Raw genomic sequence first — 12610 nt, 5'->3', positions numbered from 1 at the left:
TGCATCCAGGAAAATTCTATCCCCTTTGTCATATCCCATAGATTTTCCTGTGGGAGGGGCAATTAGACCCACAATCTCTGTGTTCCTCAGCTTCCCCATGTGTAAAATTATTAGTAGTATTAGTCATGTTTATTATGTTAGTACTTAGGGGGCCAACAAAAAATGGGGCCCAACTTGTGCCAGGCATTATACAAACAGAATAATAGTCTCTGCCCTAAACAGCTTGTGATATAAGCAGACAAGACAAAGTATAGGGGAAAGGGATATAACACGGAGAATGAACAATGTGGTGGTGGCAAATGACACATTAGTTCCTTGATTTTTGGGGAGAGGGAGTGGATGACGGGGTGGGGTCAGTTAGGAGAGGGGAGGAAAATGAGGATAGCATTGCGTACCCATCTTTTATAAAGTGCTTTGAGATCTACAGATAAAAGACAGTATATATGATGTAAGTAGTATTAATGAGAGTAGATCTTGCCCCAAAACACAAAATTCAAATGTTGATAGAGAAGGTACAGAAAATCCCCAACCAGGGCATATTTGTTACAATAAAAAATGATTTTAATAGTTGAAGTGTTTCTCAGATCGAATCTGCAACTTTGTAGCTCTTTCTCCACTTCCTGGTTGGAGATGTGGCTGGAGGCATTATTCTCATGACAATCTGTGGCAGAAGTCATCAGAGCAACATCAGAGGGTTGGCAAGTAGGATTGCAGCCCACTTGCCTGTATAAATAAAAATGAACTCCCTGCCCCATCTCCTTCCCTTAGGGAGCCTACTTTGGGGGAGAGAGGGAATTGCATTTCCCACAATGTCTGACGTCTGTGCATGAGGTGAGTGAGAACGCATTATGTAACAGGGGGATGGGAAGGACAATGGCAGCTACAAGGCAGAGCTGAGGTAATAGAAAGAAGCTGCTGCTGCTGCTGAAGAGATGCCCAGGAAACAAGGAAAGTGTTTCCCCCTCTGGCCTGTTGCTGGTACCTAACTACCTCATCAGGCACCAGCTGGCAGGAGTCAGAACCCTTCATCAGTATTGAACTGCAATAGATTAAATGATGTACAGATGAAAGGCTCTGTAGCTCTTGCATTGCAATTTCTGGTCTGCTGATATATCCATCTCTCTTTCTCTTGTTTTTATTTTTTTTTAAAATCATACTCTGGGTCTATAACAAGAAAACCTACATGCAATCAGTAACTCCAGACTGGGTTCCTGCACGCACTACAAATGGTCATTTTAAAAACTGTGATCCTGTTAACATCACTTTTGTGCTCATCGCAAGTAAATTCTCTACTGCCATGGCCATTAGTACCAATGAAAAACATGATCTCCCATAAGGAGTTCCCCGAAGGCGCCTTTATAATTTACATCAGAACATGAAGTAAACAAAGCAATTAGATGAATGCACAGCAGGTAAAATTTTCACACACCTTTACAACTCTAGTTCAGCGCTTTTGAAAATGTTATCCAGCATCAGTTTCTCTGATATCAGAAAACATTGTTGTGTTGTAAATTCCCTGGGACCACTGACTATGTTTTCATATATGGTTGCCCAGAGTCCTGAACCTGTGCACTATTGCCCTATAAATAAAGGCAATAAATGGTGCTGAGAGTTTTTCTTGATTTATATAATAAAAGCACTGATATAGCACTTTTCATCTTCAAATGCTTTGACAATATTAAGTGTCCCAACAGGGGGGCATGGATCAGTGTTCATGTCGCACTCCCGGCCCAAGCCAAGGAAGCTCATGATCCAACCAGAGGACCAAATTTGGTAAAGAATCCTGGTCACGTGACACTGAGGCACGTTGTGCATATGCTAAGGAGATGTCTCCCAACAGCACTGTGATGGTAGGTAGCATCATTCTCTGCCCCCCCTTCTTAAAGCTGGGGAAACAGAGACAGAGCAATTGGGCTACTTGTTCCAAATCATAGTGGAAGCCTCTCTCAGAGCTAGGATTAGAACTCAAGGCTTCCTGAGTGCCAAGCCTGTGCATGGTTTATTGGACTACACTTCTCTCTTGGGAACAAGGTAGAGTCTCATAGCTAAAATGGATTGAGAGTCAAAATCCTGAGTTCTATTCCCAATTCTGCCAGTGACTTGCTATGTGACCTTGACTGAGTTACTTAATCTCTTCATGCTTCAGTTTATTGTTTGTAAAACTGAGATAATATCTATCTATCTAGAGTTTTCTTTTAAGGTCCCCCACCACCGAAGTATCTGAGCACCTCAGGGTTGTTGTATGGCTTAAATAATGAATGTTTATAATGAGCTTTGACATCCTTGAATGGAAGGTATTATTGTATGCAATTTATTATTATTTTATTATAAAATGTTGCTCACTAAGATATCTGTCCTGAGGAAGACGTCTCATTCTGTGAGTTTCCTAGGGAGACAGCAGTCCTAAACCAGTATGTTTCAGTACAACACACAAGCCACATGATGTGAGGCACAATCTGGAAGAGCAGAGAATGTCAAGCGGTCACAATTTCGGTTCATTTTATTCTGATGAGGCTTCATTAAAATAATGCATTAGTCATTTCCAAAAGCTTAATTAGAGAGAATTCTCCAACCTCATCAAAATGTTGCCATTTATAATATTTCTATGATCAAGAGCACCACTACATTTTAACTTCTAATTATCCTGATTTGACATTGATTAATTATTTCAGCGACTGAAAAACTGAAACAAGGCAATTTGTTAACAGGAACATTACTTAATTTGTCCAAACTACCGTGCTTGGTATTTCCTCCCCATAAGTAAAATTCTAGGTGAATGTCATTGCTAATGCAACGACTTGCCATTCCAGAACAAAAATGGAAGCAGACGGAGTCATAGTTGTGGGTTCAGAAACTTTACAGTATAGCTACACACTATTGCTGAATGCAAGGAGCACTACAAGTTTCTCCGCACCTTATAATAATAGTTGAAATTTAACAATTACTCTAAACTGAAACTCAACCTGTGATTCTGGAGCCTCGTGCAGCTTTGCAGGATCCTAGGTGTGGCAGCTGTAAGCATTGTCGTCACTGGGGAATATTACAAAAATATTCCCACTTGTTCAGCTGAATTGGTGTTAGTGCCAGTAGCAACCCTATTAGGTTTATAAATATAGAGTTAACGATTCAGGAAGCTGCTGGAGCCCTGTCTACATTAGGACTTCTTTGGCTTTTTTTTCTGATTTCCTAGGAGTCCAGAAGTTTCCTGGGAGCTAATCTTGCTCTAGGAAGAATGACTAAAAACAACTCCCATCCTCCCAGCAGCCAGGATTTGAGGTGAGGAGGATGCAGAACAGATGATCTCTCAAGATTTCTGCCAGTGGGTTCTGAAATCTGAGGAGACTATGAGCTCATGAGCTTTTGGCACTGTTGAGACAGAAGCTATAGCTCTGGTTCAGTATAAAACAGAAGTCCAACCCAACCCAACCCTACAACTGCAGGTATCTGGATCCAGATCTGAACATCGCCTCCTTGGCCCTCTGTAATAATATAAACCCTTTTTATCCTGGTATCAAAAATTTTAGATTTTAAAAATCTATTTAAAAAGGAAACAATGTATAGGTTTTTTCAAACACATACTTGAAATACAAGTTCGTGCTGGCAAGAGATACAGAATGATATCATTATTACTCCCAGGGTGGTAATGATTTTTCAAAGGCTTGCCTCTCAATTTGAGTCATATTGCTGACTATGGTTGTGGTAGTTTCCTTTACTAGTTTTTCTTTGATCTTTTTAATTTACTCAATATTGTTACCTACTGGATTGTATTAGGATTATTCTGGGACAATACTACTCTTGCTTAGTTCAGGTCAGAGTACCTTCAGCATGCCCACTTCGTTCCCTTTGGAGATTGTTCCATTCATTGTATCTAGCTTTATAACCTGAATTTGTTGGTACCTTGATTTTGACAATCTCTGTTGCTGCCATTTGGTTTGATGCGTTTGTTACAATTTGTGTTACCCCTGTTCTGTATAAGATAAACACATCTGTTTTGTCTTTTCATTCAGCACCTGTGGACTTAGCACCTGTGATTTTCAACTGAAATCCTTCTCTGACATAAATAAAGGGATGACAAAGAATTTTCTAAAGTTAAGCTGAAACTGTTGCAAGATGTGTTTGTTTGGCTCTATGATGTTATTAAATGCTCCTCCTTTCATTATTTGTGTTAAAATCTTTTCAGAAGCTTCAAATTTAATGTAATCTACTCAATACATTAATATGGCTTCCTCTATAAGTCAGATCTGAGCAATATGTATAATCTTGGAGACTTTAACACAGGTTGTTGGTATCTTACTGAACAGGTTTTAAGATTTTGCCTCTGAGTTCTAAACAGATTCATTCAGATTACATTTCTTTAGCTTTATAGCAATTGCAATCAAGCTATAGCGTTTACTTTCATTGAACTTTAAATATGTGCATTTGGGGGATTCAGTTAAGATTTGTTATTTTAGTCTCTTTTTTTTAGCCTTCAGTAAAGGTTAATTTTCTGGCTCTTGGTTATTTTATGTTAAGTGGTTTGAGATACTTTTTTTGAGCCATGCTATATTAATTGCAGTTCTATCTACAAGAGGAATAGTTTGGAAACATTTCCCACAGTTGCTACCACAGATACAGTGATAGCAGTATTAGCATCCCTAATATAGGTGCCTATGTTTTAAGGATCAGGGGGTAGCCATATTAGTCTGTATCCAAAAAACAACGAGGAGTCCGGTGGCACTCGTTTTTATGTTTTAAGGATCACATTGATTATATCTCCTCTGAACAGGTTTACACGACACTATTCTTAAAATATCTGTGGCAACCAGTGGTTTATTTGCACTAGGACTCCCGCTATTGATGATGAACTAAGAGTAATGAAAATATTGGCAAATTTTCCCTGCAGGCCTTAGACTGTATTATAGTGCTAGTGTTAAAACACGAAATCTAATGTGACATAACAAGGGCTACTAGCAAGTTGTGAAATAGCCTTGCATGAATAATACTACTACATGTATACAAATCAAGTAACCAATATTTTTTCAGATGAGTTTAATTTTAATATTGTCATGTTATGGAACCCCCATTCCTAGCTTTATTTGTACAGTGCTACTGGGCAGATTTCTGGGCATCAGGAAGACAGATGGCAATTCCCAGCAGATGCTGGAAATAAATAGATTAACTTTAAAGCAGTATTTTGTATCCATGGACAGTTGTAGTATATTTTAAGCAAAGTACATAAAGACAAATGGGGTAACTATATTTGATTTAGGAGCTCATCTGCTCCTGTTACTTATTCCTGGTCTGCAGTAATAAACCTGTTCTGAAATAATTTCCCCAGCAATCAATTGTAATATCACAAACAAAGCATTATAGCAACAGGAGTGGAGCAGGAATAATTAAAATTTAAAATGTAGATTTTATTTTTATGCAGCTGTCCCTAAGCAATAACAATGTGAGAAGAGAAATTAAGAAAATGAAGTATCACACAGAATGATTTCTAAATAGAATGCTTTAGAGAAGAATCAGTGGATCCTTAAATTCAACTGGCTGTGTGGTATGTAATGCCAGCCCTTGTGAAACAGATTAGGTGCGAAGGATAAAGAAAGAAGATGATGTTTTGAGGAGTGGACATTGAAGGGTTTGAAGAGTGAGAGGAAACAGGATTAGAAGATTTAGGGTGAGGTTATGAAAAAGAACGGGTTTTTAATTTAAAGGGCTCAACCAACCTAATAATTTTTTTCTAAATTTCCCCCCCATTTTTAACTCTTATGTCAGCCATAGATGGGTGAGAAAGTGTTTGAAGAACACAATGTATATAGTTGAAAGTTTTTGATGTTAACTAGGCCAGTGGAGCATCAATCTAGCACATTTTTAACCCCTTGACTTGAGCCATAGATTTAAAGACTTTTAACACCAGAAGAGACGATTAAATCATCTAGTCTGACCTCCTGTATATCACACACATTAACCCTGTACTGAGACCAAATAACTTCAGTTTGGCTAACACATAGAGGTTGTGCAGTCTTGATTTGAAGACATCAAGTGATGAAGTATCTCCCATTTCTCTTGCTAGTGTGTTCCAGGATGAGGTGTGTGTGTGTGTGTGCGCGCGTGCGGGGGGAGGACTTGGCTGAGTGCGGGAGACTGGGGGAAGTCAGGGAGTAAAAGGATTTGATGAGACCCTGCCAGGTTCATGTGCTTGGAGCTGGTTAAGAACCAGAGGAATCCACCCTGCTAAACTAAATAAACTGGCCGGGCTGGGAAGGGGCGAAGGCGGGATGTGCGGGGTGACTAGGGGATGCGGAGCTGGGGGAAAGGCAGAAGCGTAGGGGGCGGAGGATAGTGGGGATAGAGGGGCGGGGGCAGTGCCCCGGGAGCGGTGCCTCGCCCGCGCCCCTCCCGGCTGGGCTGTGTCTCTCGCGCCGCCTCCCCGGGGCCAGTCCCGGCCCCTCCCCGAGCAGGAGGCGGCGCCGCCGCTGCTGCCGAAAGCCCAGCCGGCGAGAGCAGCAGCGGCCGCAGCAGCTGCCGGAGCGACCCCCGGGACGATGCCCGCCGCGGCGCCTCCCCCGTTGCACCCCCCAGCGGGGCCCGCGGGCTCATGCTGCCCCTACGCCCACCACCCGGGTAAGTGACCCCGCCAGCGCCATTCCCCTTCCAGCCCCCGGGCAGTGCCTTCCCCCCGCCTGCTCTGGGGCGCTGGGTCCTGCCCCCCATCGCTGCCCCCTTCTCCCCCTCTCTGGGGCAGTAGCTCCCAGCAGGTCCTAAGGGATCGGTGGGCTTCTGTTTTGCAAAGCGGAACAAAATGTCAGGTACTGTATCCCCCTCCCCGATTGGAGCAGGGGGACTGGGTCCTGGATCACCCCCATCCTGGCTAAGGGCTCTGACCACCAGGCTGTCCAGCCATTTGCATCTTCCCCAGCCCATGGGGCAGCTTTGATGTTTATCAGTGTGACTGCACTGGGGGAAGGGGGTGAGTGGGTGTGGTTGTGGTGGTGGCAGGTGTATAGCATTGAGGCCCAGGGCTTAGTTAGCTGGGTTTCAAAAGAGAGTGGACCTTGATAACTGGATGTTCTTGGTATCCATATAAGAGTAAATATTACAGTAAAATAAGAGCTTTGGAAGGGATGTAAACACCCCCTTCCCCAAGCTTTGGGGCAGAAGCCACGCCCTGATTATTGAGGCTTTAGGAGGAAACTTTTCCCGGCCATCACTGCCTATCGCAGAGTTTTCTCCTCTGAAGCAGTTGGGACTATCCATCTTCAGAGAGAGGCTACTGGACGGGACGAAACAAAATGCTGTTCCTATGTTGCTTTGTGAAAATCCATGTTGTGCCTGATGCCTGCCCTGCTATGATGGGGAAGCCAAGCTCTGCAGGGCAGTTTCAGGGGAGTGTCTGCCTTGGAGAGGATGTAATTGTATTTAGTTTGGTCGGGGACACAATCCAGGCTCTAGATGTCCCTTAGCCTCTGACTGTCAGAAGCTGGGAATAGGCTACAGGGGATGGATCACTTGATAATCATCCTGTTCTGTTCTGTTCATTTCCTCTGAAGCACCTTGCATTGGTTACTGGGCTAGATGGATGGTTGTTCTGGCCCATTATGGCCATTCTTATGTTCTTCCCCTCCTCACCGTCTATGACTATTCTTCTGGTTATTTCTGTAGCTGCTTCTCTCTCCCCAAGTCTTGAAGAATATTTTATGTTTGATCCCCCTTAATATATACAGTACTTTATCTATGAGTCTCTCTTCTGGTTGTCAGGGTTGGGATAAAACAGTGCTTCTCAGATTTATAACTGGATGATGTCTCAGAGTAGCTGTAAAACCAGTATTGTTGCTCATGAAAGTTTAGTTATATATTATTAAGGTAGTACCATGTATGGTGGGATAAGCCGCTCAATAAATCATGTTTTACAAGAACCGTCACAGTATTGTTCTCCTAGTACAAACTTGGGGAGGGGGGTATGGTATTCACTTTTGGTATGTCAAGGGGGAAAGAAGAGAAATCTTAGTTTCAAGTTTAAAATGTAACAATGTAAGAGCAAATTATATTAAAGATAAATGATTTCTCACATTGGGGAAAACTTAAGCATACCCAGCTGATCAAACTACAAGTATAGATTTATTTTTTAAAATGTGTTTACAGATTGTCTGAAGTTGGTAGCTCTTTTCATCTTCCCATTTATACTATGCTCATTACTGAAGTATCTTGAACATGGGATTTTTTTTATTCCTTTTTTTTTTTTTTGAGGGAAGAGAAGTGCCCTTATGTGATGTGATAAACAATAAAAAGCCAGTGAGGGGTTTAACTGCAAGACCTGTGGGGAAATGATGAAAAAGACTACTAAAACTTGAATAATTTTTTTGCTGTTTCTTTCAGAAGTATTAGAGGTCAGGTAAACTTACCGTTTCCCAGGCTGTAAGACCATTTAAAAAAAGTAATAAATTTTTACCTTAAATTCACAAGGTAAAATTCATGGTTTATTGTTCAGACAGGCATGGGCAGGGTTCCTTTATATTACAATAAGAGCCAAAGAGTAGAAGTTACTTGGGGTTTTGGAAACATTCAACCTCTTGTAGTATTTGCACTATATACATAAAATGAATGCAATCCAGTGGACTGATAAAGAGCAAACAAGCTTTGTGAAATTAATAGCTCTTGCTGTACAGAGATTTAGGTATTGCACAGCTGTGTGTTAAAACAAGTTTAAGGATTGTGTATTAGCCTTCAGTTTTAAGTTGTCTTAGAAGTAACAAGAACTGCAACTTGTGGTTGTACATGCATACCCTCATTTCAAAGGGTGGGGAAGATTGTCACATGCCTTGCATGTCAAAAGCAGATTCTTGGACATAGGGAATGGAGCTACATGAATAAACATATGGACAGAGTTAAACATTGAACCCCTCTGACTTCGCCGATTATTTCAGCTTTAGAAAACAGAGTTAAATTTGTACATTATAAACAAATGGCATAGATATTTATGAATAAGGTATTCTATAATTTTCCATAATGGCTTTTCTTGAGATTTCCTCAAGAAAATGTGGCAATAACCACTGAGTGAGAGAGAATAGATAGATCATTGGTCTGTTCTGGTAGGGCAATTTTCTGCTTCTCTGGTCACAACACATGGAAAACTCCCCAGATGCTAATGATATTTTTTGCTACATAATATACTAAAAGGTTTCTTAAAAAACAAAACAATAAAACCTCTTAGGAAAAACTCTTTTCTTTCTAATTTGAAAACTATATTGTGGGTTATCTCAGAGATTGCAGTATCGTTTAGAACCAAAAACTAATTGTTTTTTTCAGAGTATTTTTGCCACTAACGTATAAAATATTTTAAAAACCTACTTAGATGTTAGTCCAATTCACGATTGTTTTGCTGTAGTGCAGCTTCTGCTCTGACTTGCTTTTCTGTCTGCCTGGCTGCAATTTTTGTATGTTTCATGCATTCTTTTTCCTTGGGTACTGATCTGGAAAAAAAATTCAAAGGAATTAAATTATTCATAAAATAAATGAAAACAAAGCAATTGAGAAGCAGGTAAGTCAGAGAAAAAAGTAAAATATTTCTGGAGCTGGAAAAGTGGGAACCAGGGAGAAGCATTTACAAATTAAAAAATTCCTTTGCTCTGATGGTTTCCAAGGAAATACTTCCTGGCAGCAAAGGAAGGGGGTGAGCGGGGAAAAAAAGGAAGGCTCAGTTGGAAAAAATTAAACATGAACAGTGGATTTCCTAGAACAAATTAAAAATATTCGGGTAATATTCCCTTTCTGAAGTCAGTGACCTGGACATCAAAGCACAATGTCCCCGTCCCCCGCAGCTCCTCTACTTTTTCTCTAGCCATCTTTTCCGTTTTTCAGTTATTTTCCTTCTCTCCCACTCGGAATGCAGTTTAATTCCTTGAAATATTGGGAGCAATACACTTATGAGAATGTATAAAAATAGCCTTCAAGTGATGTAAAATGTGAAAAAAAGCTTCCTGGTCTAACTCGTTGGATGCATCTGTCATCTGCTCAACAGCTGTTCCATCATTCCCCTCTCAACTGCTGCATTTCTTATCAGTTGAAGCTGTCAGTTGAAGCTGTCTTTTCCTTTTCTTGTCAGGAAACTCTGACAAATTTCTGGCTGATGTCCCTTGTAGTAGACTGGATGGGGCAGTGTTTGGATCTGCTGATGGGATAAGAGGCATAGGTTTCCTGAGGGGAAAAAAAGGTATAGAGGGTTAGGATATTCTTGAAGTCTCCCTGTGTTATCAGTGGACTGTTCCTTTTCTTCAGGATTGCTTCCTTTATCTGTGTTCTACCACTGCTTCTTCACCTGCTCCAAGGAATCCATGGGAATTTCCACATTTGATTGCTAGAGGAGGCCGATGGGCAAGTTCCCTTGTTCTGTCCTCATTCTGATTAGTCTGTGAGTCCTCGCTGTCTGGCTTTCCACAGGGACAAGCATACATATGGAAAAAAGTGAATAATGATACTTCAGTGGCTCCCTTTCCTTATCTTCCAACAGTTTTAGGTCTAATTGGATGGGATTCTGCTACTGTTATCACCCCCAGGCTTCGCCTTGATTGTCACTAAAATATTTGACAACTTTTGAAGTCTGTTTATATATTCTCAAAAATGTATTTAGCGTCTGGGATCTACTGTGAATTTAGCATCCCATTTAGGATCTTATTGTGCTCCTTCTGTAGGCAAAGTGGATCAGCCTATTGAAGAGCTGAAGATTTAGCGAGGGCAAGATGCAAGTCTGCCATTGCTGCTCTTCAAAGTGTATTGCTTCTAGAAAAATAGATAGGTGGGAAAATATATTATACACACTTAAGAAAATATATAAAAAGGAAATTACTTATTTAATTGATTCTAGTATGCTCTTGAGGTTTCCATAACACTTGGAAGTTGTTAACTTACCTAGAAGTAATTTGCTTTCATTGCAAATGAAAGTCAGGTACATATCCCAGCTTCTCTCTGTTTCTAGTGTAATTTATGCAGTCTAATTATTACAAGAATGCAAAACAATTACCTGTGTTAAGTAGTCCTAGAGGAAGCTTTCAGTAATCATTTTGAAAACACGATCTCCCACTCAATTAGTATTTGCCTGCTTGAAAAAAAATTGAAATTTATCCTAAACAATGAAGTTAATAGAAATGTTTAGCAATTAATGGCTTGAACATCTTGATTTTTAAACTGTCATTATACTTTTAAATATAATTAGCACTGGCTGACAGTTCGCCTTGCAGAAGACACGTTCTTTCACAACTGTTCCGAAGCAACTCTCTTTTTTTAAATGGTCATGTCGTTATTGATGTGGTTCTACTCTTAAAAAGAGATTGTATAATACTGACTTTGAGGGCATCCCATGTTTGTCTCTGAGGCCAGGTATCCACTACAGAACTTTGTTGGCATAGCTGTATTGGTCAGGGTTTGAAAAAAACACCCATCCTCACCAAGATAGTTATTCTGTGTAGGTGCAACTATGCTGTCAGAAGAGTGCTTTTATTGATTTAGCTAATGTCGGCAAAAAAACTCCTTTTGTTGGCATATGTTGCATCTACACTAGGTGGTTCTGCTGGTATTACTATACTGGTATAGCTGTATCAGCAAAGCCTGTATAATATACATTAGCTCTGAGTGACTCTATATCAGGTTTGCTCAGTTTACAAGTAAAATGATCGTTTATCTAATTGCTAATTCTGCAAACTAAACATGGGATCTGACTTGCATAAGCCTTTATTTCCTTATGCAACATCATCACAAGTAATAAAGGTTCTGCAGGCCTAATTATGCCCTCAGTTGACACCTGTGCATACTCTTTGTTTTCATTGAATTTGCTCAAGAGTAACTGAATCGTTCTCTAGGTGGAAGAAATGGAATCCAGCTCCTTTCGTAGCTGCGTTGGCTATCAGGAGTATAAAAAAACTTATGAAGTGTGATGATCTGATTTTTAAATACATTTAGGGAACAGATCTGATGAGTCAGAAGTGCCATTCTTTAAGCCTTGTTTTAGTGTAGAACCTTACTTTAATTTATTTTTGACATTTTGAGGTGTTGTAGCTTAAAAAAGAGGCATTAGGAAATCTCTTTAAAAATTGTACTGACTTACATTTTGTAAAGATGTGATGCACTGCACACATAAATAAAACAGTCATTTGGAGTGTAGTTCAAAGCTATTAAGTTATGACTTTGCATAAAACATTTAAAAAGAAAATTCTGCAACTAGTCACTTATTTTTGTGTTTTTATTTTATATGGTAGCTTGTATATTTTATGATGCACTAGCCTGGCAAGCTCTAAGTGCATCTATGGTCTGGCATTGTTCATTGTTTTTTAAATAACTGGGGAGTGGAATTGCCTAATGGACTGTGGATTGTTTGCATACTTCTCTGCCTACCTAAACTCAATAAAAACGCTGAGTTCAAAAAACAAAACAGGAAACCAAACACTGTGAAACTAAATAGATTCCCTCCCAACAATTGTCTCACCATCATTTGGGCTAGGATGACCAGATAGCAAGTGTGAAAAATCAGGACAGGGGGTTGGAGGTAATTGGCACCTATATAAGTAAAAGCCCCAGATATCGGGACTGTCCCATAAAATTGGGACATCTGGTCACCCTAATTGGGGCAAAAGCCTGAATA

The 12610-nt window shown here is 40.2% G+C and overlaps 1 protein-coding gene across 1 annotated transcript in view; it reads left to right on the top strand.

Moving 5' to 3' along the window:
* Positions 1-6399: 6399 nt before the first annotated feature.
* Positions 6400-12610, top strand: part of DCLK3 (doublecortin like kinase 3) — a 46135-nt gene continuing 39924 nt past the window's right edge. The window contains exon 1 of the mRNA XM_005302683.5: positions 6400-6603. Coding sequence (XP_005302740.2) covers positions 6525-6603 — 79 coding nt within the window. The 5' untranslated portion in view covers positions 6400-6524. The remainder of the gene's footprint in view (positions 6604-12610) is intronic.

The sequence above is a fragment of the Chrysemys picta genome, chromosome 2, assembly GCF_011386835.1.
Source record: "Chrysemys picta bellii isolate R12L10 chromosome 2, ASM1138683v2, whole genome shotgun sequence".
Taxonomy (NCBI): Eukaryota; Metazoa; Chordata; order Testudines; family Emydidae; genus Chrysemys; species Chrysemys picta.
Note: the sequence above shows the minus strand (reverse complement) of the source record. Positions and strands in the feature narration are given on the sequence as shown.